Source organism: Ipomoea triloba, chromosome 12, assembly GCF_003576645.1.
Source record: "Ipomoea triloba cultivar NCNSP0323 chromosome 12, ASM357664v1".
Taxonomy (NCBI): Eukaryota; Viridiplantae; Streptophyta; class Magnoliopsida; order Solanales; family Convolvulaceae; genus Ipomoea; species Ipomoea triloba.
In genome coordinates this window covers 23,308,598-23,331,321 of record NC_044927.1, presented here as the reverse complement: position 1 = coordinate 23,331,321, position 22,724 = coordinate 23,308,598, and the positions used below count along the sequence as shown (strand labels likewise).

Sequence of the window (22,724 nt, the reverse complement as noted above, 5' to 3'; positions counted from 1 at the left end):
GAAAGTTGCTCTCTGTCCCAGAAGCAACATTGTACTCCATGGTAGGTCTGATTCCCAGAATAGATTCTCATGTGTAAATTATAACAACCCTAGATCTCTCATTTAATATTTGACCTCTCATAAATAGTCAAATTTGAAATCCTGACTTAGTATTCTTGAGACTCCTGACTTGGTAAAAGCCTTAAACTTGTCTGCAAATTATTTATGTTTGGACATACATAGGATCACAACAGTGTCCTCTAACATTGGAACAAGTCTTGTCTATCAAACTGGCAACTATACACTTATTTGACCAAGTTCAATACATTTATATACATGGCAGAATCTTGGCTTCTTCAAATTATAAATGCTTCAACTCTATCATTTGACCTGTTTTTTTTTTTTTTTTTTAAATCAATGTCTCCACTAAGGTCTAAACATGCGATTTTTCTTTTGAGAATTTCACGAAGGTGTCATTAAGCTTCAACTCTTCAAGTTACTTAGCATCATTTGACCTGCTTAATTATATAAAAATCCATAAAACATAAGTTGAATTGTTTATTTATATTTCTTGATTTCTTATTGCATATATACATGTGCTATATATCTTAATAGTCTGGAGTTATTTTTTAAAACCTTTTTAAGAATTTTAAAAGCCAAGTCAAATGGATGATATACTTTTCAACCAATTTTAACTACGGAGTATTTATTTTTTAAAACTCTCAATATTTCATTCGAGATGCATTTACTGATCCAATTTTTAACTACTATTATTTTGATGAAACAAAAATGTGAGAAAAAAATACTCCGTAGAAAATATGTTTACTTATATATTTGAAAAAAGAGAGTGAGAATTGAAGAGGATAAAAAATTGAAGGAAAAGAAAATAAAAATCTGAAGTAAAAACATGTTACTGGCCTTCTTCTTTTCAAAAAAAAAAAAAGTTTTAATGATGAAAATCAACCATCATTATCTAAATGTGCGCACTACATAAATTATGTTTTTGTATAATAGTCCACAAACTATACATAAGATGTAAGTCACACTAGAAAAGCCTTTTGTCACGCGCTCAACCAATAGGTATTGGCAAGAATTGAACTCATAACCTTTACGTACCAGAATGATAAACACGTACGCATCATATTACCTAACAAGAACAAACATATATACACAAACCCATTTACTAACAGAAAATTTTCTCTCCTTATTTTCTCTGGTTCAGGCTCTCACCAATCAACTCATACAGAGTGTGAGACGCTGTATGCTGTAATAATACTGTGCTCAATACCACTATTATACTATACTTTATACTTGTATTCTACGGAGTGTGTATATGGCTACGCTTATACAAATCTGAAAGCTCGGCCCCATACTTGTCTTTGCCAAGACTTGTGCGACGACTCTTTCCGTGGAAGACCCACACACACAGACGCAAAGGGAGAGAGGACCTCTCTCTCACACACTTCTTCTGCAATTTTTCATCAAAAACCCCAGAAAAAAGAAGTGGAAAATACTTCTAAGCTTTGCAAGACAGAATTGCAATGAATAAAGGAGCTTTGGCCCCTAAGCTCAAACTCTCTCTCCCTCCTCCTGATGAAGTTGCTCTATCCAAATTCCTGTACTTTTTTTTTCTCTCTCTCTCTTCTCTCTATATGTGCACTTGTGTGTTTTTATGTGTATATGTTTGCATTCTTGTTTCTGTATCTTTGATGGGGATTTTTTTGGATTTCGTGTTGTGTAGGACACAATCAGGAACATTCAAGGATGGAGATCTGCTGGTGAACAAAGATGGAATCCGGATTATTTCAGATAATCATGTTCAAACTGTATGCCTATTTTTCACTTTCAAGATTGCATTTTTCTCCATTATCTTTTCAGATTCAATTGGCTTGGGTGAATTATCCTCAATAAAGTATGAATTCTGTATTTGGTTTTGTAACTTAGGGTGATGTGCACATGTGGCTTATATATTTTTCAAATTTGGTGTTTCTGATGCAAACTTTCCATTTTGATCTCTGGTTGAAGCTAAACCTGTCAAATTGACTTGTTATCTAGTATTTCAGATGCACTCATCTTGCATTGTAGTATCGGAAATTAATTCTTGCATTTTCAATTCTTTTATTCAGTCTACAGTTATAAAACCAACTGATAATCAGTTAAGCCTAGCGGACTTTGAATATGTTAAAGTTATCGGAAAGGGAAATGGCGGTGTTGTGCGGCTTGTTCAACATAAGTGGACAGCCCAATTTTTCGCTCTCAAGGTACCTTATATAGCTTCAGCTGGCATTCTACTTATCGTCATCTCTTGGTCATTATTTTCTAGTTTCTACGATATTTGTGCATCATTATGACATTTCCTGCATAGTATTTCCAATGGGAAGAGATCTAGACGAAGCTTAAATGAGAGAATAGGGTGATGAAAATTTGATTTTGAATTTAATATAGTATTTAGATCATTGGTTAATTTGATATTTGTCAATCCGAAGTACATTGATTCATGCATATACTGCTATCAACAACTTCATTTATGTGTTCTTTTTTGCTTTCATGTGAGGAGAAATTTTGACACGGTTGAACATTCAGGTTATTCAAATGAATATTGAAGAGTCTATTCGCAGGCATATAGCACAGGAACTGAGAATTAACCAATCTTCGCAGTGCCCTTATGTTGTAATATGTTACGAAGCATTTTTTGATAACGGTGCCATCTCCATAATCTTGGAGTACATGGATGGCGGATCTCTTCAGGATTTCTTGAAAATAGTCAAAAGAATTCCGGAACCATATCTTGCTGCTATCTGCAAGCAGGTAGGAAGTGAACTGTTCATAGCTTTCATCGATAGATGATCTAGTCGAGAGTACTAACGTTTTGCCCATCTCGACCAGGTACTCAAGGGCTTGTGGTATCTCCATCATGAAAAACATATCATTCACAGAGACTTGAAGCCTTCAAATTTGCTAATAAACCATAGAGGTGATGTCAAGATAACTGATTTCGGTGTTAGTGTAGTACTAGCAAGCACATCTGGAGCGGCCAATACCTTTGTTGGCACCTACAACTATATGTCTGTGAGTATAGTCGAGTACTAGTTGGAGCATATATAATGTAGTAAAACCTTTTTCTTTTGCTAGTATATTTTTGGAGGAAACGTAACCAGCTTGGTTGACGTGAGTAGCCGTGCACTCTCATCTAGTAAGAGAGGTTGGGTGTTCAAAACCCCCCTCTCATATGGAAAAACCAATATGGGGTGCCTTCTATAATTAGGGCATACTCAGGCCACCTCGTGGTCTAACAAAAAAATAATACAGTAATAGTTTTGGAGGAAACGTTTGAAACGAAGTTCTTATAACATGTTTTCCTTTGCATTTCGCTTGCAATTACTGCTTTCCTCTATGTCTATTGCTCGGTTTGGTAAAACATATGATTATGGACTATTTAGAATTCATAATCAGCATCTACAATCTATAATTCATAACCTTTGCCAAACATGTAACAAGATGGATTATTTAATCTACAATCTCAATAAATTTTTCAAGTTTCAACACTTCTATTCATTACGGAGTGTTATATTAAGTTGCTGATGTTTTGCTGCAGCCAGAGAGAATTGAAGGAGGCAGCCACGGGTATAGAAGTGATATCTGGAGCTTGGGTTTAGTTCTGCTTGAGTGTGCAACGGGTGATTTCCCATATACCCCACCACGACCGGAGGAAGGATGGGATAATGTTTATGAGCTTATGGAAACCATAGTTGATCAACCAGAGCCTTGCGCACCTCCAGATCAATTCTCTCCAGAGTTCTGTTCTTTCATCTCTAAATGGTACGTAATAAACTTTTAAATATACTTACAATAGATGTCGGTATTGATAATTCGCACAAGCCTCCTAAGAAATGATACTTGTACGGTCATGCTCATGAATAAGTGTTGTGCAAGGACTATCTCCTCATTTATGCGGGAAGGTTTTCTAATATGAAGGATTTTTAAACTCGTTTCCTTAGTGTCAGCATGCTGTGTAAAAGTATAAGGAAAAAAAAAAAACCTCGAAGAAAGGGAAGGGCAATATTTTCCCTGTTTTACTTCTTTGCCTGTTCGGTAGGTAGTACTCAATCATGGATCTTAATCTCATCACATTGATCTCATGGATCTTAATCCTTTCCCAACCTGAAAACGGTGTAAAAATCTTGCACGCTGGATGATCATCTAATATTGCATTTGGTCTTTTCCCACATTGTATCCAAAGTTCGCCACGTGGTTTTCTTGTACCTCGAACTCTTTCTTTAAAATGTTCATGTGCATATATCTTGGTTTTTATTCTTGGTTGCACACATTCTCATGCATTTTACTTGTTTCAGTGTGCAGAAGGACCCGAAAAAGAGACTGTCAGCAAATGAATTAATGGTATTAGTATTACTTTACATTTGTTATCAAAAAAGTTCTATTAATCTGAAATCTTCTTAACACGTAATGGCTATATACAGAGGCACCCATTCATCAGTATGTACGATCACCTGGATATTGATCTTGCATCTTACTTTACCGCTGTAAGGCCTCCACCTGCAACATTTTGAGTTATACACGGTATGTTTTACCTTTGTGTATTTCTTCACATCCCGAGATCCATATCTATAACCTCTTTTAGAGCTTTGGCCAGTAATAAATTCAGTGAACTTGTTCCAATACTTTCTATCTTTTCTTGACTGCTTGCTTTTTTAATATTTGTAAACCTGATAGCTTCCCTGTCGTAAATACGAGGATGTTGGTGAAATCTCCCATTAATAATTATGAAAAAAGGGAAAAAGAAAATTCATGTTCTACTCTTTCATTTTGGGTTGACTATGAATGTGGTAGAAAACCTGTTACTAATGCAGTGAATTCTTCATCTCCACTTCCCAGTTGCAAAGTTTTCTAGTTCTTTAGTATCATAGTATGTATATTGTATCCAAACAATATAATGTACTCCATTCTTGCAAAGCCAATAGAACATATAAATGAACAACACACAAGGAAAATTGAATGAGTAGCAAATGTTCATTAAATGGACGAAACTTGTTCTTAAATACATCAATGATATGGGAGTCTGTTTTGCGATACTAAATGTCTAAATGTCCGTACTATTACAAGCAATGCAGAATTTTTGCTTGCGTGTACAACTTAGTCAAATGACTCAAATGAGCCATTTGGTTGTGAATGTATAAGTTTTGAAAAAGGGATTCATGTATAAGTTCTAAAAAATGTTCTGTTTCATCTGTGCAGGTTCTATTCAACCTTTAACGTGAATCTCCATGTTCTCATAAGCAATGCTCTTCTCCTACTGCAACTAGAGCCTTGCATACTTAGTAGTTTGAAACAGGCTGTTTCAGAAGCCTTGTGTGGATCTAACCGTGATCAAGATCACCGTGCATTTCAGCCCTCAATCAGCAACTCACTTACCATGGGAGACATAAGAACATACTTCTGTTAAGATATGTGGCTATGTGCATTGCATGAGAGTGTGGCAGTGAGTGAAGGAATGCAATAGGAGGTTATTGTTTGTTTTCTTGATTGAAAAATGTAGACTGCAAAATTGAAATAAAAATTCTTAGTTCCAACAGTCCAAATGCAAGCTAATAAAAATTCTTAAAGGCATGGGAAATGTGATAGTTTCATGAACATGCTGCTTTCATTTACACCATGGTCACTAATTCACTATGCTGCTTTCTGTATCATATGATTGGTAAATAAGAGAGCAATAGATGCAGAGTTATTTTTATTTTGGTCTATAGAAATGGTTTTGGTACATAAAATGACAGGAAGGAAATGGTTCAATCTATCCTACTGAGAAGGTTCAACTACATGTTAAAAATGGTTAGCACATCTCAGTAAAGGAGCTGCAACCATTCAGGATGTGTCTAAGCTAAACACCATTCTTGATAACAACACTAAAAACCTCCTTACCTTGCATTTCATTTTTCCACTCAGATTCCATTTATATTGGCAAGAAATATGGTCCATGCTCAAATATTGGAGGCAACAGGAAGGCACATGGGGCTGCAGACAAGCTTTCATACTGTCAGAAATGCATGTTTGAAGCCATGCCTCTTTTGGTCAGTGTTCATATACAAAAATGTAGGCTGCTATTTGCAGATCTTTCATACTTCCTGCAATAATGTCACATGAGACACAAGCAAAATGCAGCATGAGTTGCAAAATTGAGTGAAACAATGTTAATAGGCTTATTTGTGCAAGAATATAAGCCTGAAGTCCATCTGCAAAAACCTTTCTGTATTTCAAAAAAAAAAAAAAAAAAGCCATGAGGTCTGCAGCTTTTCTCAGATAATATGGGGCGTCCACACTTCCATTTTAGATGTATTCAGCCTGCATACAATGGAGAGTACAATATAAATATAGTTTCAATGGTGGCAATATTTACATTAAAATGATTAAATTGGAACAAATTATATCACAGTAATAAATGGAAGCAATGAAGATGGTGGCAAGGATATTGCACATGGTATCTATGATGAGTGTGTAATCTATTAAGTAAAATCAGCTTGAGGGAATCGGAAGATAAAAGCATTAGGATAAAAGACTATCTATCCACACAGACATCATAACCCCAACCCCATCCTTGTTTAAATCAGAACATATAAGTTGCATATCCCAGACAGGAAGTACAATTACAATAGATGAATTAAAACCTCATTCTTCGCTAACAAACATACAGAGTATATATATGAGAAAAAGTGAATAGAACCATTAACTGGTAGATGAATACTGTATTTTGAAACTTCACAAATACTGTATGCATGTTACTGGTGAGCTATAATGAAATATAAGACAATATCACTTAGAATTTCATTCTTTTTTCCTTTTTCTTTTAGATGAGTTATGATGAAAACTAACGACAACAGGGTTATGACTTATGATCAAGGTTCAAACCTCCCATATCCTCCAGCTATATTAGACTCAGAAAAGCATTCATTTCCTCTATTTTCCATCAAATGACAATAGTACATTAATATTTTCTGTTTCCATAAAGACTTCAAATCAGAGCCTTCAATTTTGCTATCCGATTCTCATAGGTCCCCTCAGCATGCAATATTATGGTCATTTCAAGTCTTCAACTTCTTACTCAGCTTCCAACTGTTTCTTCTTTCTTCCAGCAACAACTCTGCTAAGACATTCTTCAGTTCTGGAAAGTATAATCAAATCAAATCTTTATGCTTCCTCAAGGCATTCAGAGAAAGCAAGTGGACATGAAAGAACACAAATACATCAATGTAATGTCCTGAGCAAGCTGGTAAGACTGTTGTCACTGATTATATCTTTAATGAAGACACAGGTGATGATGTTCCATAGCAAAACTGTAAGGAGATCGCAGGTTCCTCTATCCTAAATGGTTTCAATATCAACCAATCTGTAGTTGACTGTCAAGGCCACACAATTTATAATTTGGCTGATAAAATTACCCATCAGAACCTTGGTAATAAGACTTATGCATGAACATAATGCTAGTAACTTCCTTCTGACCAAGCTGCTACTGAAGCTCCATCTATAAGGCCTAATCTTAGAGTATAGGAGTTTGCATCCTCCAATCCATACTTACACATAATTTATAAACCCATGACAGGTTTAATTCAGAGCAGTAGAAAGAAAGTTGTGATGTTCTTGCCATGTCAAGGTGCAGTCTGACATATGCCTCTTGCCCACAATATATGACACAGGCTTGCATAAATACCAGTGTATTACCATTTTTTTAATTTCAATTTTTGCAAAGGTTTGCCAGTAACCTCCCTGCTACCAGTAGTCACTGCAAGAACAAATACCTTCTTGGAAATGATGGTAGCGGATTGGATCTCTGATGACAATGGTTCGATGCTCTACCTTCGTCAAGAGTTTTGCAAATAAATGACAGTCTCCACATATTCTGAGATTCTTTCTGATTCTAATGGTCTTTTCTCTTGGCAAGCTCATTATGCCAAAAGCAATTGCAAGCTTTTCACTGTGGTACAGAAGTGAGTCTTCCATCTGTTCACCTTCAAGGTCTTGCAAGACAAAGTTGGTATCAGGAACATAGCCTACTTCTTTCAATCTTGTAATAATCTGTTTGAGCTCTTTGCCAATCTCGTTTATCTGTGGGTGGGACTTGTCTCCCAAAATGAAGGTATGAATCTGCTTATTTACTTCAATCCAGCTACAACCTGGTTCTTTCTTGACTCCTTTGTTGCTCATGGCCCTTCTCACATTGGAAGCCTCTTCCCATTTCTGAGTTCGTGCATAAATATTGGAGAGCAGTATGTAGGTTCCAGCATCACTTGGGTCTAGCTTAAGAATTTGTTTCACAGCATACTCAGCCAGATCCATGTTCCGATGTAATCTGCAAGCACCGAGCAATGTCCTCCATGTCACAGCATCCGGTTCACATTCCATTTCATGAATTAATTTCACTGCTTCATCTAGCTTGCCTGCTCTCCCAAGAAGATCAACCATGCAACCATAATGCTCTCTTCTTGGATCAATTCCAAAAAGTGTCTTCATTGATCGGAAGTAATACTGCCCATCTTCTACCAGTCCTGCATGACTGCAAGCAAATAGAACTCCAAGGACAGTGATGTAGTTAGGCTTCATCCCCGAGCTCTTCATTTCCTCAAACAGCTCTAGCGCTTTTTTGCTGAAACCATTCTGAGCCAAGCCCATAATCATGGTGCTCCATGAGATGACATCCTTCTCCACCATTCGAGTAAATGTACGGTTAGCATCATCCACACTGCCACACTTGCAGTACATGTCAAGAAGTGCATTGTGAAGTATTAGGTCTTGATCAAATTTGAGAATCTGAACATGGAGTTGCCTGCCCACTTCTAAAAGTGACAAACTGGTACATGCTCTTAGACCACTAGTTAGGGTTGACTGGTCAGCCGGAAAACCAGCTCGCTTCATTTTTATGTAGAGAGTCAATGCTTCATAGCCATCACTGTTTTGAGCAAAGCCACCAATTATAGAGTTCCAAACCACCCGATCATGTGTTTTCATCTCATTGAAGACATCAAGAGCACTCTTCAGTTGACCAATTTTGGAGTAGACATCAATCAGTGCGCTGCGGACAAAGACATCAGACTCCAATCCCACCTTAATGATGCTACAATGAAGAGGTGTGAGATTGGAAAGGGCATCACATGATCTGAGAACAGAGGAGTAAGTATACATATTGGGTTGGACTCCATCCCTTAGCATGAGAGTTAATAGCTTGAAAGCCTTGTAATTGAGCTTAGAACTAGAGTAAGCACCTACAATGGTAGTCCAGGAGACAACATTTCTCTCAGGCATTTGGTTGAACAAAGTGTGTGCTTCGTCCAACATGTTGAACTTCACATACATGTTAAGAAGTATGTTGAGTAAGAAGGTCTTTGGCTGGTACCCATTGGAAAAAATGTGTTGGTGGACACGTTTGCCATGTTCAACAGCACGCCGAGTAACACAGCACTTTATAAGCTCAGAGTAGGTAATAGCATCAGCCGATATCTTGTGTTTTTCCATGGCATAAAGGGCATTCATGGCTCTTGGGAGATCCCTCTGGTAGCAGTACACAGCAAACTTCTCGATCAATGAATTGGATGTGCTCGATCCTCCAGTTATATTGACATTATGCAAATCAGACATTGTTGCTACTGTTGAAAAAGAATAGGGGTAGGGACGTTGAAAGCGAAAACCTAATGCCATGAGTGAAGAAACGAGAGGTCTCAACAACCCAACCTCTGCAGGTTCTAAGGTGAGAACACTGCATTTAAATCTTGGCATCGACATAATCACATTCATGTCAAAGATCTACAAGTTAACTGTTCATTGTTTGGTGATGGAAATGAAGTGCAAGATACAGATTGCGGAGGCACAATGATAATGTCGCATTATTTTTGGCATTATTGAAATTCAAAGAAATTCTTAGCCCTGCAGAAAACACAAAAAAATATATTACCATGTAAGTAAAGACGGAGCATATTTTCTTCAATGAGACCATGAATTAAAACAAAATCTGAAAGCTTGAGTGATGAATTTTGTCCAAGTACTCATAAAAACCAGAGACAAAATTGAAAACAAAATTTTCAGCTATAAATTATGGAACAGACTCGTAAAACTATATTAAACTAATTGGATAATTCCTTGACACATCACACCAGAAAGATTGACACCGAACAAATCCAGAAAACTGAACGATTAGATTCCAGACTATATACTTGAAGAAAACCTCAACTTAGTTCACAATTATAGAGCTATTGTTGCGACTTACTAAAGGCCAAAAGTGATTTCATTATGAACTCCAATCAGTCGCAGTAACAAGGAGTATCAGATTCGAGTACAAATTCTAAAACCATGAATTGGAAACATGATTCTCCCTTTTCGTGATGAATACAAAACATGGACATTCAAATATAGATAACGGAAATCATCAAAAGCAGATAGTTTAAATTATACTAGCTTAAATGAGTTCAAAATACCTAGACCCTGCGTTACAAAAAGTCAGGAACGCAGGGGAAGAAGCGAAAGTACTCTGAAAAGCTTGACACAAATAGATGGCTCGCCAGAAAGAAGGCTCGAAAATGGAATGCACGACTCAAAATGGCGGCACCTTATTTTCCGTAAGGAATTACGGAGTAATACTTTCTTCTTTTTGGTAGGTTCCTTTAAAGTCCTATAATAAAATGTTTGGTTGGATAGAAATCGTTTTTCAAAAAAGTTTTATTTTTAGTACTATTAGCTGTATTATAAGATATTATATGTTTTATATTTTTTTTTAATTGTTGCAGTTAAAATTTATATTTTTTCTAATTGTTGCAGTTAAAAAAATCAATACTCTAACATCGGAGTTTGTTCTGTGACCTTCCCCGTCACAAATGTGTCATGCATAAAGAGTGCTTGGCGTTTTTCAAGAAAATTGATTTTTTAAAATTTAAAGAAATAATGTTATTTGCTATTGTTTGGTTGATAGATTTTATTTTTAACAGAAATAAAATCCCTCGTATTTGAGAAAAAAATTATTTTGTTCAAATGAATCCCTCCATATTTTATTTTTCTTGAAAAAAATTTACTTTACTCACTTGGCAAATGGCAACCGTAACTTTGTTGGAAAAATTAGGTAAGAGAGAAGTACTCAAGTCTTGTGTGGTAAGAAAAGCTCTCCCGAAAAACTCTCAAACTTTCTACAAGATTGCATAATGTCATATGCTCTAATATTGTTATAAATGTAATATATGTATTTACACTGACTTAATTTGGAGATAATATTACCAAACTTCAATTTTATTTTTTACCATTTGATTTAAACAATCAAAAGCATACTTATTTACAGAATAAACACACTATTCAGAACACAATTATTAACCTGTTTTGCTACTTACAATCTTGCACTGCCCTAAAATAACTACTTGCACCCCTACTATACACTTGCCTTCTATGCAAATATGCAATGGCAACACCAAATGCCAGAAATGATCAATGAACAAAAGGTAAATATGATTTGTAATTTTTGCACCACTGAAACTCGAATTCTAACATGCAGAAAGAGAGTGTGAGGGCGTGGTTTAGTTGATATCACGCGCATTCCTGATCCCACACTGACATGCAACATGCTAACCCCCTGCAGAAGTTGTGCTCGACTTCCACTCTTGGATTGCAAGGCGTAAGGTGTGGTTTGGTGTAAGTGTCTTGTGCTGCAATGTCAGTTTTGTCACTGGGGAAATATTATGTCTGTCAAGCCATGCCTTTATTGCTGTGTGATCGTAAGTAAAGCCGTCAGCAGCTATATGTGGATCTTCCATTACTTCCTGCAATGTCACACAAGAGACAGATGAGATACACAGACTATATAGAAACTAGAAAGCACTTCACATAACAAGATCGTATTTATGGCGGGGATAACCCGTCCAAGATAGCTAAGGATACAAACTTGTAACCGCAAGGTCATGAGTTCGAATCCCAATTCCCAACTCTCTTGGTTTGAGCCAGTCAGCTATGGACAACCTAGGTTGTTTTACCTCCTTGTGGACCTTTGCCGGGTAGGGTCACAAGGCGGGGTTTACCCAATGCACACTCCCGGGTAATGGCTGTGGGTTCCCCTCGTCACCCCAGAAAAGATTATATTTATGGCATTTTTAAAGCGCTTGCCTGAAGGATTGGGCAGTAGTAGTGGCTAGGTGCATGGGCATGGTCTCTTGGTGCCTTCATACTGGTGTCAGCAAACTCGGCAAGATTTTTCAGAATAGGCAGAACTTCAGTGTCTAGATCTGGTCTATCTCTGCATCTGAGTTGACAGCATTTTAGAGCCAATTTAGCGAGCTCCTCTGTCTCAATCAAAGGCCAATCTGTGACCGACTTATCAAGTATATCCGAGATGGAATTACTGTCAACAGCATTTTCAAACTTCAGTACAAGTCCATTGGGACGTTGGGCAGCCAACAGTTGAAGTACGATAATTCCAAAAGCATACAGATCGGACTTGGGTCTGATGGTGCCAGTTCTTTGATATTCTGGATCCATGTAAGTGAGGGTGCCAGCAATGATGGAGTTTCTATATTCAGTGACATTTTCAGGTGCAACATCCGAAACAATTTTTGCTAGGCCAACATCTCCAATTTTGCTCGTGTAATTCTTGTCCAACAGGATATTCCCTGGTTTGAGATCACGATGAATAATAGGCTCTGGTTTTGAGTTGTGCAAGAATGCAAGTCCGCAGGCCACCTCAAAAATGATCCTGAAACGAATGAACCAAGGCATAGGTCTGCCATTTCCTTGGACAATGTGATCTTCCAGGCTTCCATTTTCCATATATTCATAAACAAGGCAACAACTATCTGGTGAAGCTCCAATCAGTAAAACAATATTTGGGTGTCGCAATTGACTAAGAACCTCAACCTGCAAATGATTAATTAATTGTTAATGGGAGTTTAAAGTTGCACATACATAGTGTGATCCAATCAAACTAAAGTAGAACAAACTGTATAGAAGGGAAAAATCAACAATAAGCATAATATCATCTGTGCCCTACACTGATAACTACTCCGGAATACATCATCCATGTCAATTAATAAGACACTTCAATGAGAAGGGAGTGAAAGGAAAGGACATCCAATATACCTGATGGTATGATACAAAGCGTAAATTGATATGTTAATGTAAGTTTAGAATTTCATGAGATGCAGAAAGATAAACAGCCACATCTACATAGAAATGATAGTCCTATTTTTATCAACATATAACACAACCTGTGGCAAGTAAAACATACAATGAATAAATTAGAAGCTAATTCACCATAGGAAATATAAATCTGGTTTTAGTAACTCCTGAGAGCGTTAAGTATTTTGGCTATCTAGTGTTGCAGGTCAACTAGAAATGAATAAGACAGAAAATGAGAAAAGAAAAAGAAAAAAGAAAAAACCTCTGTCAAAAATTCCTGTGTCTTTTCGGATGCATCTGAATGAAGAACCTTGATGGCAACAGGGGTATGATCAAGGTTGCCTTTATAAACTTTCCCATATCCTCCTTCACCTATCAACTTTGACTCAGAAAAGCAATCAGTTGCTACCTCAATCTCATCTCGTGTGTATCTACGATACCTCCCATCACATGATAATAGTGCATCAACAGCACTACATTTCTCTAAGGACTCCTTAAGAGCTTTAAGTTCTGCTACCCGCCTCTCATAAGTCTCCTTATCAAGCAATTTTCGAGCCATCTCAACCTCCTTTTCAGCTTTCAAATGTTTTTCTTTCTCTTCAGCAGCAAGTCTCCTTAGATTTTCTTCTCTTTTCTGGGCAGCATCTACTCTTCGTGATTCTTCAAGGCATTCAGAAGTAAGCAAGTTGACCTGGCAAAAAAAGAGAATGAATTACATATTGTTTGGAGCTAGCAGAAGAGGCAGAGAATACATTTGGTATATCATCATTCTTCATTCTTTGTGTCTATAGACACTGTAGACTTCACTTTGTGCTCTCCAAGATAATCCATATGGGGCCTATCGTACATCTTATGTACAAATATTTGGAGACTTCACTTTGACATGAAGCTTGATTTATGCTCCACTTTTAGAATATTTGCTTTGCTAAATTGTATGAGATACCTTATCATAGATAGTATCACATTTGACATTTCTAGAGGTAATAATGTAATATAATGTTCAAACATCTCACCATGTTTTGGGCATAAATCAGGCCTTCACATGCTTGATTATACATGGCTAGCGTATTCTGCAACTCTAGGCGCAATTGACCAACTTCTTCATGAACCTCTGGCTGAATAAAGAGATGTCCCTCATGTATAAGAATCACTTGTACATTAATATATACAGTATCTTTTTTCATATATACCAAAAAAAAAAAAAAAAAGAGAAGAAGAAGAAGAGCAATACTTGGAAGTAGCATATTTTAAGTATAAAAGCATCCAGATCCACATACGAGATAAATACAACGGAGGAAATTTAACATTAATTGATCCGCACCGAGTAAGACGGGCTTCCATTGGCTGAATATAAAGTTGAGGAGGTATCTTCTAGATTTTGGTAATTTCTTTCCTGAGAAGCATGAAAATATGTAGAAGAATTCCCTTGGTCAAGTGCTGCAGTATCTGGGTCACTAAATTCAGCAATGGATGATGACCTACTGTGTGCTTTTGATTCCATAGAAGCACAAGACATGGATTTTTCAGTACAGGTGGCATGAGAAGACAAATTTGACAAAGTAGTGTATCATGGTGGTAAATTAGGAGAATGATATTATCATACCAGAAGTTAACAAAGGATTCAAAGACTTCGCCATAAGCCTATTAGTAGATACCACAAAGACATCACAGGAATCTGGGGCATATTTGAGAACAGCTGATGGCACATCCAAGCCTTTTGCCTTCCTGATAATAATTGGTAACATAATTATTAGCAGAAGAGACATTACAAATGAAGGCATTGCAAGACATTGAATTGGAAAATAAAAAAGTGTTTCGCCTCAAGGACCATGAATGAAAAATCAATATATTTTCAGTAGAAGACTTGATGGCTAACTCAAATATGAATAGATAATGATTAGAAAAAACATTTAGATGAACAAGGCCTTAAGTAGAAAGAAGCACTGAAATTGTAATGCCAACCACAAACTGCAGAATAAGTGCAATGAGCTAAAGCCAAAGCAGTCATTTGACCATACCTAGAAAAGTAGCCAGGAGAGGATGAGCCCATCACTAAACTACTAACGGCAGAGTCAGTTACATATCTCAGAAGTACAGTTGCAGGACTGTCTCCTTCAAGTACCAAAGTTTCCATCTGCAGGAATTTCAACATTACTGAACCAGAATATTATCTTGTAAAAGTAAACCACCCAGAAAACATAAAACTCACATTTTTTTCCTTTTGGATAGAATCTTAAATGGAAACCACCCAGAAAACATAAAACTCACTTTTTTACTTTTGGATAGTATCTTAAAGGGAATAAATATCTCTTCACATTTAGCCCTCCTATCCTGCACATACCATTCCACCACACTGGCCTCCAGCTCCTCAACAGAAACTCTCTCTCCTGCTGCAATATGTCTCATAGAAGTGCAAAATCAAAACTCATGACTCAAAAGGCTAAATACCGGATTGAGCCAGCATTTCATTCTAAAATGAACCTTTTTGAGAAATTAATGGACATGATAGATTAAGTCAGCTAGGCTTCATGCACCATAAAAATCAACTAACATTTTGTATTATCTCTTGTTTTCTAAATATTAAACTGAGCAAGTGCTTCGTTCTAAAGTGAACCAGTTTGAGAACTTAATGGACATGAAAGATTAAGTCAGCTCAGTGTCACATAGCACACAAGTCAACCAACATTTTGCAGTTTCTCTTATGTTGTAGCACAGATAAAAAATAAAATAAAAATAAATAAAAGATGAAATGAAGGTAAATACTCCATGCTAAGTAAACTGTGGCAATGGCAAACTCATTTGAAGGGGAACTGGATTATCTTCTTGAACAAAAATCATTACTGAAAATTTTAAGCTTTTGTAACTTTTTTTCTTGAATGTACTATGCTTTTTCATATGGAATATAGTGAATGGAGAATGGTCTAGGAGTTTTCCATGTAAATGGTATGCTAACCGTGTTAATTACTCCGTATCATTTTTTTTTTCTTGCTATCTATATTTTTCTTATAAAATTCTTAACAGTGCGTCAGTCTTTAATAATAACCACAGAAGCAAATTTCCATAGCAGATATCCAGATAATGAATGCTCAGTAGAATTATAAACGCTCTCAATTTGTTGTGTATCCTAAGTTCAAAAAATTAGCTGAAAGCAGGTTTTTTCATCCATACACAGATAAATCTATAACCACACAAGTGTATCTATAACACATCATCCGAAATTCCGAATGATATATACTCCGTGTGTGTATATATGCATATGGACACACAGTGAGAGAGAGAGAGAGAGAGAGATACATGGAGTAGGAACTGAGGTGATGCTAGGCATGACGTGTACAAGGACAAATCGGTCGGCTTTGGGCAGCAGCTTCTCCACAGCCCACCGGACGGCTCGTTGACTACCTCTGCCATCGACGCTCTTCACGGCCACTGCTACAGTCAGGGCCGACACTGGCGGAGGACCGTGGCCGTCGGCTGTCGCTTCCATTCCTTGGCTGTGAACCGGAATGTACGTCTGAGGTCAGAGCAATCGGCGTTTTGGACTTTGGTGATCAACGTTTAAGATTACCGGATTTAGAGGGCGGCTCATTTCGGGGGTAGAATAGTAATTCCCGGCGTTTACCGGTAGGCCATGAAAAAAAACAAACAAACAAACCATTTGGATTAAAAAAAAAAAAAACGATAACAAATATTATAGATTGTTTGACTTTTCTCCGGGTTGACCCAACTTGATATTAGTCTATTACTCTGAAATAGAATTGTTGTGTCACACGAGACATTGATTAAATTATAAAAGATTAACTTTGCCTCTTGCAAATTATGAAGAAATGATTATAATTGGTTTAAATAAAAAAGAGGTCGCTCTTATTAAAAGTCAAACTTAAAATATATAACTGACTAATCGAGAAGACATACGAGAAGACAATTTTTATTTCTTGTACATTAACGAGAATATAAACCAAACGATGTGTCACAAGAGAAAATGAACCAAACAATGTGTATCATACAAGCTTGTGGGGATGATTTGTTTAGCAGACCACAAAATTTTTAGTTACTTTTCACAGCACTACTGGCCAACCACAGAATAAAAGGTGCAGTAGCTTTATTTGATAAATAAAAAATTCTATAGAATTGGAAACCTCTGAAGTGGATACATGGCCTCTACACATGGTTTCTATATATCTATTCTATAATATAACATCGACTAGAAATATGGATTTACAGAGTGAGATAAGTTCTTATCATGATTGCACCGGTTGGGTCGGATATCAGATGCCTGATGAGGCCTTTTCTCATGTCGTTGGGGGCAATAACAAACATATAGAATGCAAATAACATGAGGTCCGCTGAGGATAGAGTTGATCCCAGAAATCCTTGCCACATCCTATAAGCAAAATAGAATTCTGTTAGCTATTTTTGAGAATTTTATGGTTACATGCCTTTGAGCAAGTTTGTAAGTGTATGCAAACAAAAATTATTAAGAAAACACTATGCATTTAGAAAGAGTTTCTTTGTTCTGGATTACCAATGTGGTCTCATTATGGTCCACATAAGATTGGTTTTCTTCATGTACTTCAGAGGATCTGAGGAATAGGACATCTAGATTCCTATGTTTGGAAAACAATATATGCTCAATCTCTAGGTTTTTAATGCTCCAATAATTGACCTACCATGTTTATGTGGTTGTGGTTGTAGGTTCATCCTAATGGACATGATTTCGATATTATGTAGGCTTTTAGGGTCTAAAAGGAAGATGGGCATAACCTAACCAGAGGCTGTATAGACCTGAACCTGGGTGTATCATTCAACAGGTGAGCACTTGGCTACTAGACCAAACTGAACTTTTAACAGAATCATTTTCAATCCTAGTGCCAAACTGGAGCACTTTGGTACAGTTGCCTAATTTTGAAATACGATTTCCCCAAATATGAGTAGTATGTACCAGACTAGGGGATGAAAGTTTTGATTCATACCAGTTTGGTAAGCGGAAGAATGTGTGGAAAAATGTCCGTATTCCTTCAATATCAAGCTGCAATATAAGTGCCAAACCAAATAGGAAAAATGACCTTTGTCGTTTCCTTTCTTGCGGCCAAAGCGTTTCCCAAGCTGAAACCAGAATTTCAACATTAAAGTCAGTCACAATTCATGACTGCAAAAATCAAGAGAAAGAGAAAGAGAAAGAGAAGATGGTGCATGACTAGCAATTTCGGGGACTAAGTTTTAAAATTTAAAAGTGATCCAGCTTTCTCCTCTGGTATCTCTGTCATTTAGATTAAGGGAACACCTCTTCAAATGTGTGCTATAACGTTTCAGAAACCATTTTTGTTTGAATAACAACAAGAAATTGAGAATTGATTCCGGCTTCATATTTCTTTCCCTTGGTTGTGAGCTTTTTCCTGTTTTTGTCAGATTGTCCTGATCAAACTACCATGTCCATTATTTTTTTTTAATGCATTTCTTTAAATATCTTATAGACTTACAAAAGTTTGTGCAATGTGCATACTTCAAGATCTATACTGTAATCATAGGCAGTTAAAATGCAAACTCAAATATTGTAAAATGTACCAAGATAATTACACATATTCCATACCTTGTGTTGAAATATTTTCCGTACTTCTTGAACTGACAAGCATATCATCCATACCAGGACTTCGTTTCAATATATTTGCTATGACAGATGCATATCTTGGAGCCTCCGACAATGATCTTACCACCGAATACCCTGTTCAGCAAAGGTGACTATGTTTCAAAAATATTATATTTCAACAACTTCAAAATATAAATCAGCCTATATTACCTGTAGCGGGATGAACCATACTAGCAGCAGCACCAAATGCAAGGTTTCTTTGATCAGTATTTGGCAATGATCCACCAACTGGTATATAAGACCATTCCTGCATAACAGTATAAGTTTTGGTGAATCTTGGTTTTGGATTAATGGTATTTATTGAATATAGTCCCGAAAAGGACTTACATTTTCCAGTAAGAATATAATCACATTAGAGCAACCGGATTACCTCTTCATAAATTTTCTTTATTCGGATACCCATTGTCTCCAGTCTTACCATTAGTTTCTTCTTCAAGAGATCAAAAGGCATAGCTTCTTTAGAAGCCAAACAAGTTTCCTGAAAAGCATTGCATTATATTCTCTTGCGTAACCATGTAAGATGTAGTACACACCAAAAGATCCAGCACTAACCTCAAAAAAGACTCTTGTATCAGACATGGGCATTGCGTAAAGAAAGGTTGGAAATTCTGCTTCTAAAGAGTGAACTTTGTGTCTGACATAGTCTCTGTAATCCATGAAAACCATCAGGCTGGGGTCATATGGATTGTTTTCCACCTAAAAAGTATTAAATATGAAAAACAATCATATATCTGCAGCATTTAACAAATTTTACTATTTCAGTTTCATACTTGGTGTCATTGAAGATACAGAAACCATAAAAGGCTCCTTTATTTATATAAATGATTGTTGTGGAGTAGTACTTTCTTTAACATAAGAACATCACTAAACCAATTTCTCATTCAAAAAGAAGAGCCTATCCCAGTTTCCATGAAAACAGAATCTTTTGCAGAATACAATGAACACATCATTCATGCCACAATCTTCACTTTGATTCACCATTTGAGCATATTTAATCAGATAGAGGAAAACTCTCAAAACTTTTTAGTGAGTGCATACCATCAAAAGAGCATATACACAACCGAGTATTATAAGATATTAGAAGAGGCAACCCACTGTTATACCTCAACCTCCACACCATAAGCTGTTTGAACAGAAACCCTTGGACCCCCAACCTCATACTGCAACAATTTCCCTGAGGCAGCTCCAGATGCGACAGTAACTAGCCTGTAATATAAAATTTGAAGTTCTAAAACCAGTATTTAAATTTCCAATATTAGTGATGGAAACTGGAGCAACCTTGTACCTGCATGGAATGATGACATTGCCTTCACATTCCACAAGACTCTGACCAATTGCATTCTCAACAATCCTTTCCACTTTCAAGTTAAGATATGAAACCCCTGACTCCAAACACCTAAGAAACAAATATGAATTATTGATTTGTGAAATACTCCGTAAAAAGTAGTAGAAGGGCCAAGATTTATGTTTCAAATATTTTATTTTTATGATCTCTAATTTCATGGTTAAGCTTCAGTAGATGTAACCTTTTCAACAACTCCTCATGGAGCAAATGGCGACTAACACGTCCATAAGCACGGCCAATAAGAATAGGATCTCCATCATCAAGATATACAATGGTATCCCGCCAAACATGTTCAATGCATCTCTGAAGCCCAAGATCTGTAAAGAAGAAAGTGTAATGCCAGTTGTGGTGGCAATTGTAAGACTTGCATATGATCAAAATTCTTCACATTGTACAAACACTGATCTTTCATGTACAATGCAAGTGCATCATTACTTGCTATATTATTTCAGAAACAGAGTAAAGGATGAACATTGTTGATTCTCGCCATTTATTCTCCCTCTTTTCTATTCTATACCCAAGTCACCAACACATATTCACATGTAGTGCAGTAGGGAATAAAAAATAGCATTACAATTTTACATTCATAAACTACTAGAAAGAATTCACCATACAAGCCACAGAAGCATATAGCAAGGGGAAATTAAATGTTTCTAAGGTAGTTGCATCACCAAAAGTAAAGGTACCTTACATCTTCAGCCATATTACATAATCATTTGTGGAGTGTACTAGACCAGGTCAACATATTCCATGATTTATCAAGATAAAAAGAACAGGACGTAGGATAACTAAGGTTATTTACCTTTGAATTCATCTTCCCAGACCCCATAGTTATTTGTGAAAGGAAGATCAGGCCCAATGAGCCCCACATTCAAGCCTATCTTAGCTGACTCCGCAGCAAGCGCAAGGCCAGCAGGACCGCATCCAATCACTACCAAGTCCAAGATGCCTTCTCCTACTGATATTTGTGGCAACTGCAACCAGAGATAACATCATGAATAAAATTATGAAATGGATAGGTATAATACAGATCTCTTGTGCAACAGTTCTAAACATGTCCAGAATGTGATACCATTGTGTAATTCTTCTTTAGTTCAATTTATAATTCTCTATTTGGTTAAATGACTTAAATCCAGCAACAAATTGAGCCATGACAACTGCTCTACATCACAAACATTATTCCCAAGGTCAATTATTGGCTTTTAGTAGTCAGATAATGCTGCACACTAATTCAATCGAGTCACTCATAATTCATTTGAAATTATATATCGACTCAAATGATTTACCCTACGTTTACTTAATAACCACATTGAAATTGAACACTTAGTTAAGGTTTACACCGATCAGCTAACAACACTATCGAATACCACAAATTGGCAAAATAACACGAATAGAAAAATGCAGATAAATGGCAATGACTCAAAAAGAAGAAGAAGATGATGATGATGATGATAAGAAATATCATTTTCCTATGGGATCAAGATATCCACCGTGTCCAAAAGCTTAGACTGTTCATCCATGTGCTTGTTCTGTTGCATTTGAACAAACAAAATCTCCGAACCGCCGCCTTTTACATAATCCTCCTCGTCCGCAAACTCTTCTCTCAACGCCACGCCAGCACTGGTACTGCCACTGCTCTTGCACCTCACTCGTAGAGTCGCCACTGCCGCCGCCGAAGTCGATATATACGTACAATTTTCCGTACGTATAGGCCAAACCCCATGCCTTTCGCCCCTCAACCTCCTCCTACAGAATGATTTCACCGCAGGACACGTGGAGAGCGCCATTGCAGAGAAGTTCAGAGCTCCGATGCACTCCATTTCTGCCCGGAATTCTCGCTTTCTACTTTGACCTCGTTCAGAGTACCGGCTCCAGTTTCATTGCCTCCACCTGTTTCTCAGGGGAAAAAAGGTTTGAAAAATGGCGGGAAAATGGCGGTGTGTGATTAAGCGTGCGAGTAGCGAGCTTCGGATTATTGGTTTTACGCAGCTATGGTGGGAGGAGCAGAGCAGAGAGCAGCAGCAGCTAAGCTAATGGATAGGAGGAGGGAGCATTCTGATGACGTGTTAAAACTATCATCAATACACTGACACGTGGACGCATTTCATTGGGTAGAGATATTATTATCAGCTTGGAAAAAAGTCGCGTCGTGTGAAATATCCATTTTGCTCACATGTTTTGGGCAAATGCAGTAATTGTCGTCTCGAGCGTCTCCCTCTTTGACATTTGACAATTTTCCCTTATATGGTGATGATTTTGTCTACCTACCTGCTACCTGTAGGCTTTAGCGGAAATTTTAATTTAAAAAAAAAAATCTATTACATGTATTTTTTTTTTAAAGTAATTTATAACATGTACTTTTATTTTTACTGTTTCACTATTTTTAAAAGGTGTTTGGTTATTTTCAAAAAAAAAAAAATGTGTTTAGTTAGAAAGAATTACAATTCCATTTCCACTCAATTTTTATCTAATTCGAAGACCTCATTCTTATTAAAATTAATGATAAATTTTCCTGCCATACTCTTTAGGATGCCATACTCTTTAATTATCATTAGTAATTATAATAAAATGACCTCATTCTTATTAGAATTAATGATAAATTTTCCTGTC

The 22,724-nt window shown here is 36.7% G+C and overlaps 4 protein-coding genes across 5 annotated transcripts; 1 reads left to right on the top strand and 3 right to left on the bottom strand.

The window, feature by feature from the left end:
• Positions 1–1,359: 1,359 nt before the first annotated feature.
• Positions 1,360–5,645, top strand: LOC115998224 (mitogen-activated protein kinase kinase 2-like). Its single transcript, XM_031237721.1, has 9 exons — positions 1,360–1,597; positions 1,721–1,805; positions 2,106–2,240; positions 2,563–2,787; positions 2,866–3,048; positions 3,575–3,798; positions 4,332–4,377; positions 4,458–4,557; positions 5,233–5,645. Exons 1-8 carry the CDS (start codon positions 1,521–1,523, stop codon positions 4,545–4,547), a joined length of 1,065 nt encoding a protein of 354 aa, XP_031093581.1. The 5' UTR covers positions 1,360–1,520; the 3' UTR covers positions 4,548–4,557; positions 5,233–5,645.
• Positions 5,646–6,057: 412 nt separating this feature from the next.
• Positions 6,058–10,573, bottom strand: LOC115998222 (pentatricopeptide repeat-containing protein At2g03880, mitochondrial). 2 transcript variants are annotated; one of them, XR_004093853.1, is made up of 3 exons: positions 10,452–10,573; positions 6,898–9,903; positions 6,058–6,333 (listed from the first exon to the last, which is right to left on the bottom strand). XR_004093853.1 is itself a non-coding variant. In XM_031237719.1 (2 exons), the coding sequence occupies exon 2, from the start codon at positions 9,772–9,774 to the stop codon at positions 7,756–7,758; it is 2,019 nt and encodes a 672-aa protein (XP_031093579.1). In that variant the 5' UTR covers positions 9,775–9,903; positions 10,452–10,573; the 3' UTR covers positions 6,806–7,755. The 2 variants fall into 2 exon arrangements, 1 of the variants encoding a protein (XP_031093579.1); XM_031237719.1 differs by lacking the exon at positions 6,058–6,333 and having other exon boundaries at positions 6,806–9,903.
• Positions 10,574–11,237: 664 nt separating this feature from the next.
• Positions 11,238–16,735, bottom strand: LOC115998221 (U-box domain-containing protein 34). Its single transcript, XM_031237718.1, has 9 exons — positions 16,420–16,735; positions 15,394–15,515; positions 15,144–15,259; positions 14,729–14,850; positions 14,447–14,613; positions 14,139–14,240; positions 13,388–13,816; positions 12,118–12,864; positions 11,238–11,777 (listed from the first exon to the last, which is right to left on the bottom strand). Exons 1-9 carry the CDS (start codon positions 16,607–16,609, stop codon positions 11,583–11,585), a joined length of 2,190 nt encoding a protein of 729 aa, XP_031093578.1. The 5' UTR covers positions 16,610–16,735; the 3' UTR covers positions 11,238–11,582.
• Positions 16,736–17,105: 370 nt separating this feature from the next.
• On the bottom strand, positions 17,106–22,149 carry LOC115998223 (lycopene epsilon cyclase, chloroplastic). Its single transcript, XM_031237720.1, has 11 exons — positions 21,605–22,149; positions 20,917–21,088; positions 20,296–20,431; positions 20,055–20,165; positions 19,873–19,975; positions 19,322–19,465; positions 19,140–19,247; positions 18,920–19,016; positions 18,713–18,844; positions 18,096–18,228; positions 17,106–17,506 (listed from the first exon to the last, which is right to left on the bottom strand). The coding sequence occupies exons 1-11, from the start codon at positions 21,932–21,934 to the stop codon at positions 17,341–17,343; spliced, it is 1,632 nt and encodes a 543-aa protein (XP_031093580.1). The 5' UTR covers positions 21,935–22,149; the 3' UTR covers positions 17,106–17,340.
• Positions 22,150–22,724: the final 575 nt, after the last annotated feature.

Bases quoted from the DNA above. Each gene is read 5' to 3' on its own strand.
- LOC115998224 (XM_031237721.1), top strand. From the start codon at position 1,521: ATGAATAAAGGAGCTTTGGCCCCTAAGCTCAAACTCTCTCTCCCTCCT. The intron at 2,788-2,865 runs GTAGGAAGTGAA...CATCTCGACCAG, and splicing joins TTGCTGCTATCTGCAAGCAG to GTACTCAAGGGCTTGTGGTA. The intron at 3,049-3,574 runs GTGAGTATAGTC...GTTTTGCTGCAG, and splicing joins GCACCTACAACTATATGTCT to CCAGAGAGAATTGAAGGAGG.
- LOC115998222 (XM_031237719.1), bottom strand. From the start codon at position 9,774: ATGAATGTGATTATGTCGATGCCAAGATTTAAATGCAGTGTTCTCACC.
- LOC115998221 (XM_031237718.1), bottom strand. From the start codon at position 16,609: ATGGAAGCGACAGCCGACGGCCACGGTCCTCCGCCAGTGTCGGCCCTG. The intron at 14,851-15,143 runs GTATGGTCAAAT...AATTATTATCAG, and splicing joins TCTCCTGGCTACTTTTCTAG to GAAGGCAAAAGGCTTGGATG. The intron at 13,817-14,138 runs GTGAGATGTTTG...TTTTTTTGCCAG, and splicing joins TGATTTATGCCCAAAACATG to GTCAACTTGCTTACTTCTGA.
- LOC115998223 (XM_031237720.1), bottom strand. From the start codon at position 21,934: ATGGAGTGCATCGGAGCTCTGAACTTCTCTGCAATGGCGCTCTCCACG. The intron at 19,248-19,321 runs GTTAGTGCTGGA...AATGCTTTTCAG, and splicing joins ATACAAGAGTCTTTTTTGAG to GAAACTTGTTTGGCTTCTAA. The intron at 19,017-19,139 runs GTAATCCGGTTG...ACTGTTATGCAG, and splicing joins TAAAGAAAATTTATGAAGAG to GAATGGTCTTATATACCAGT.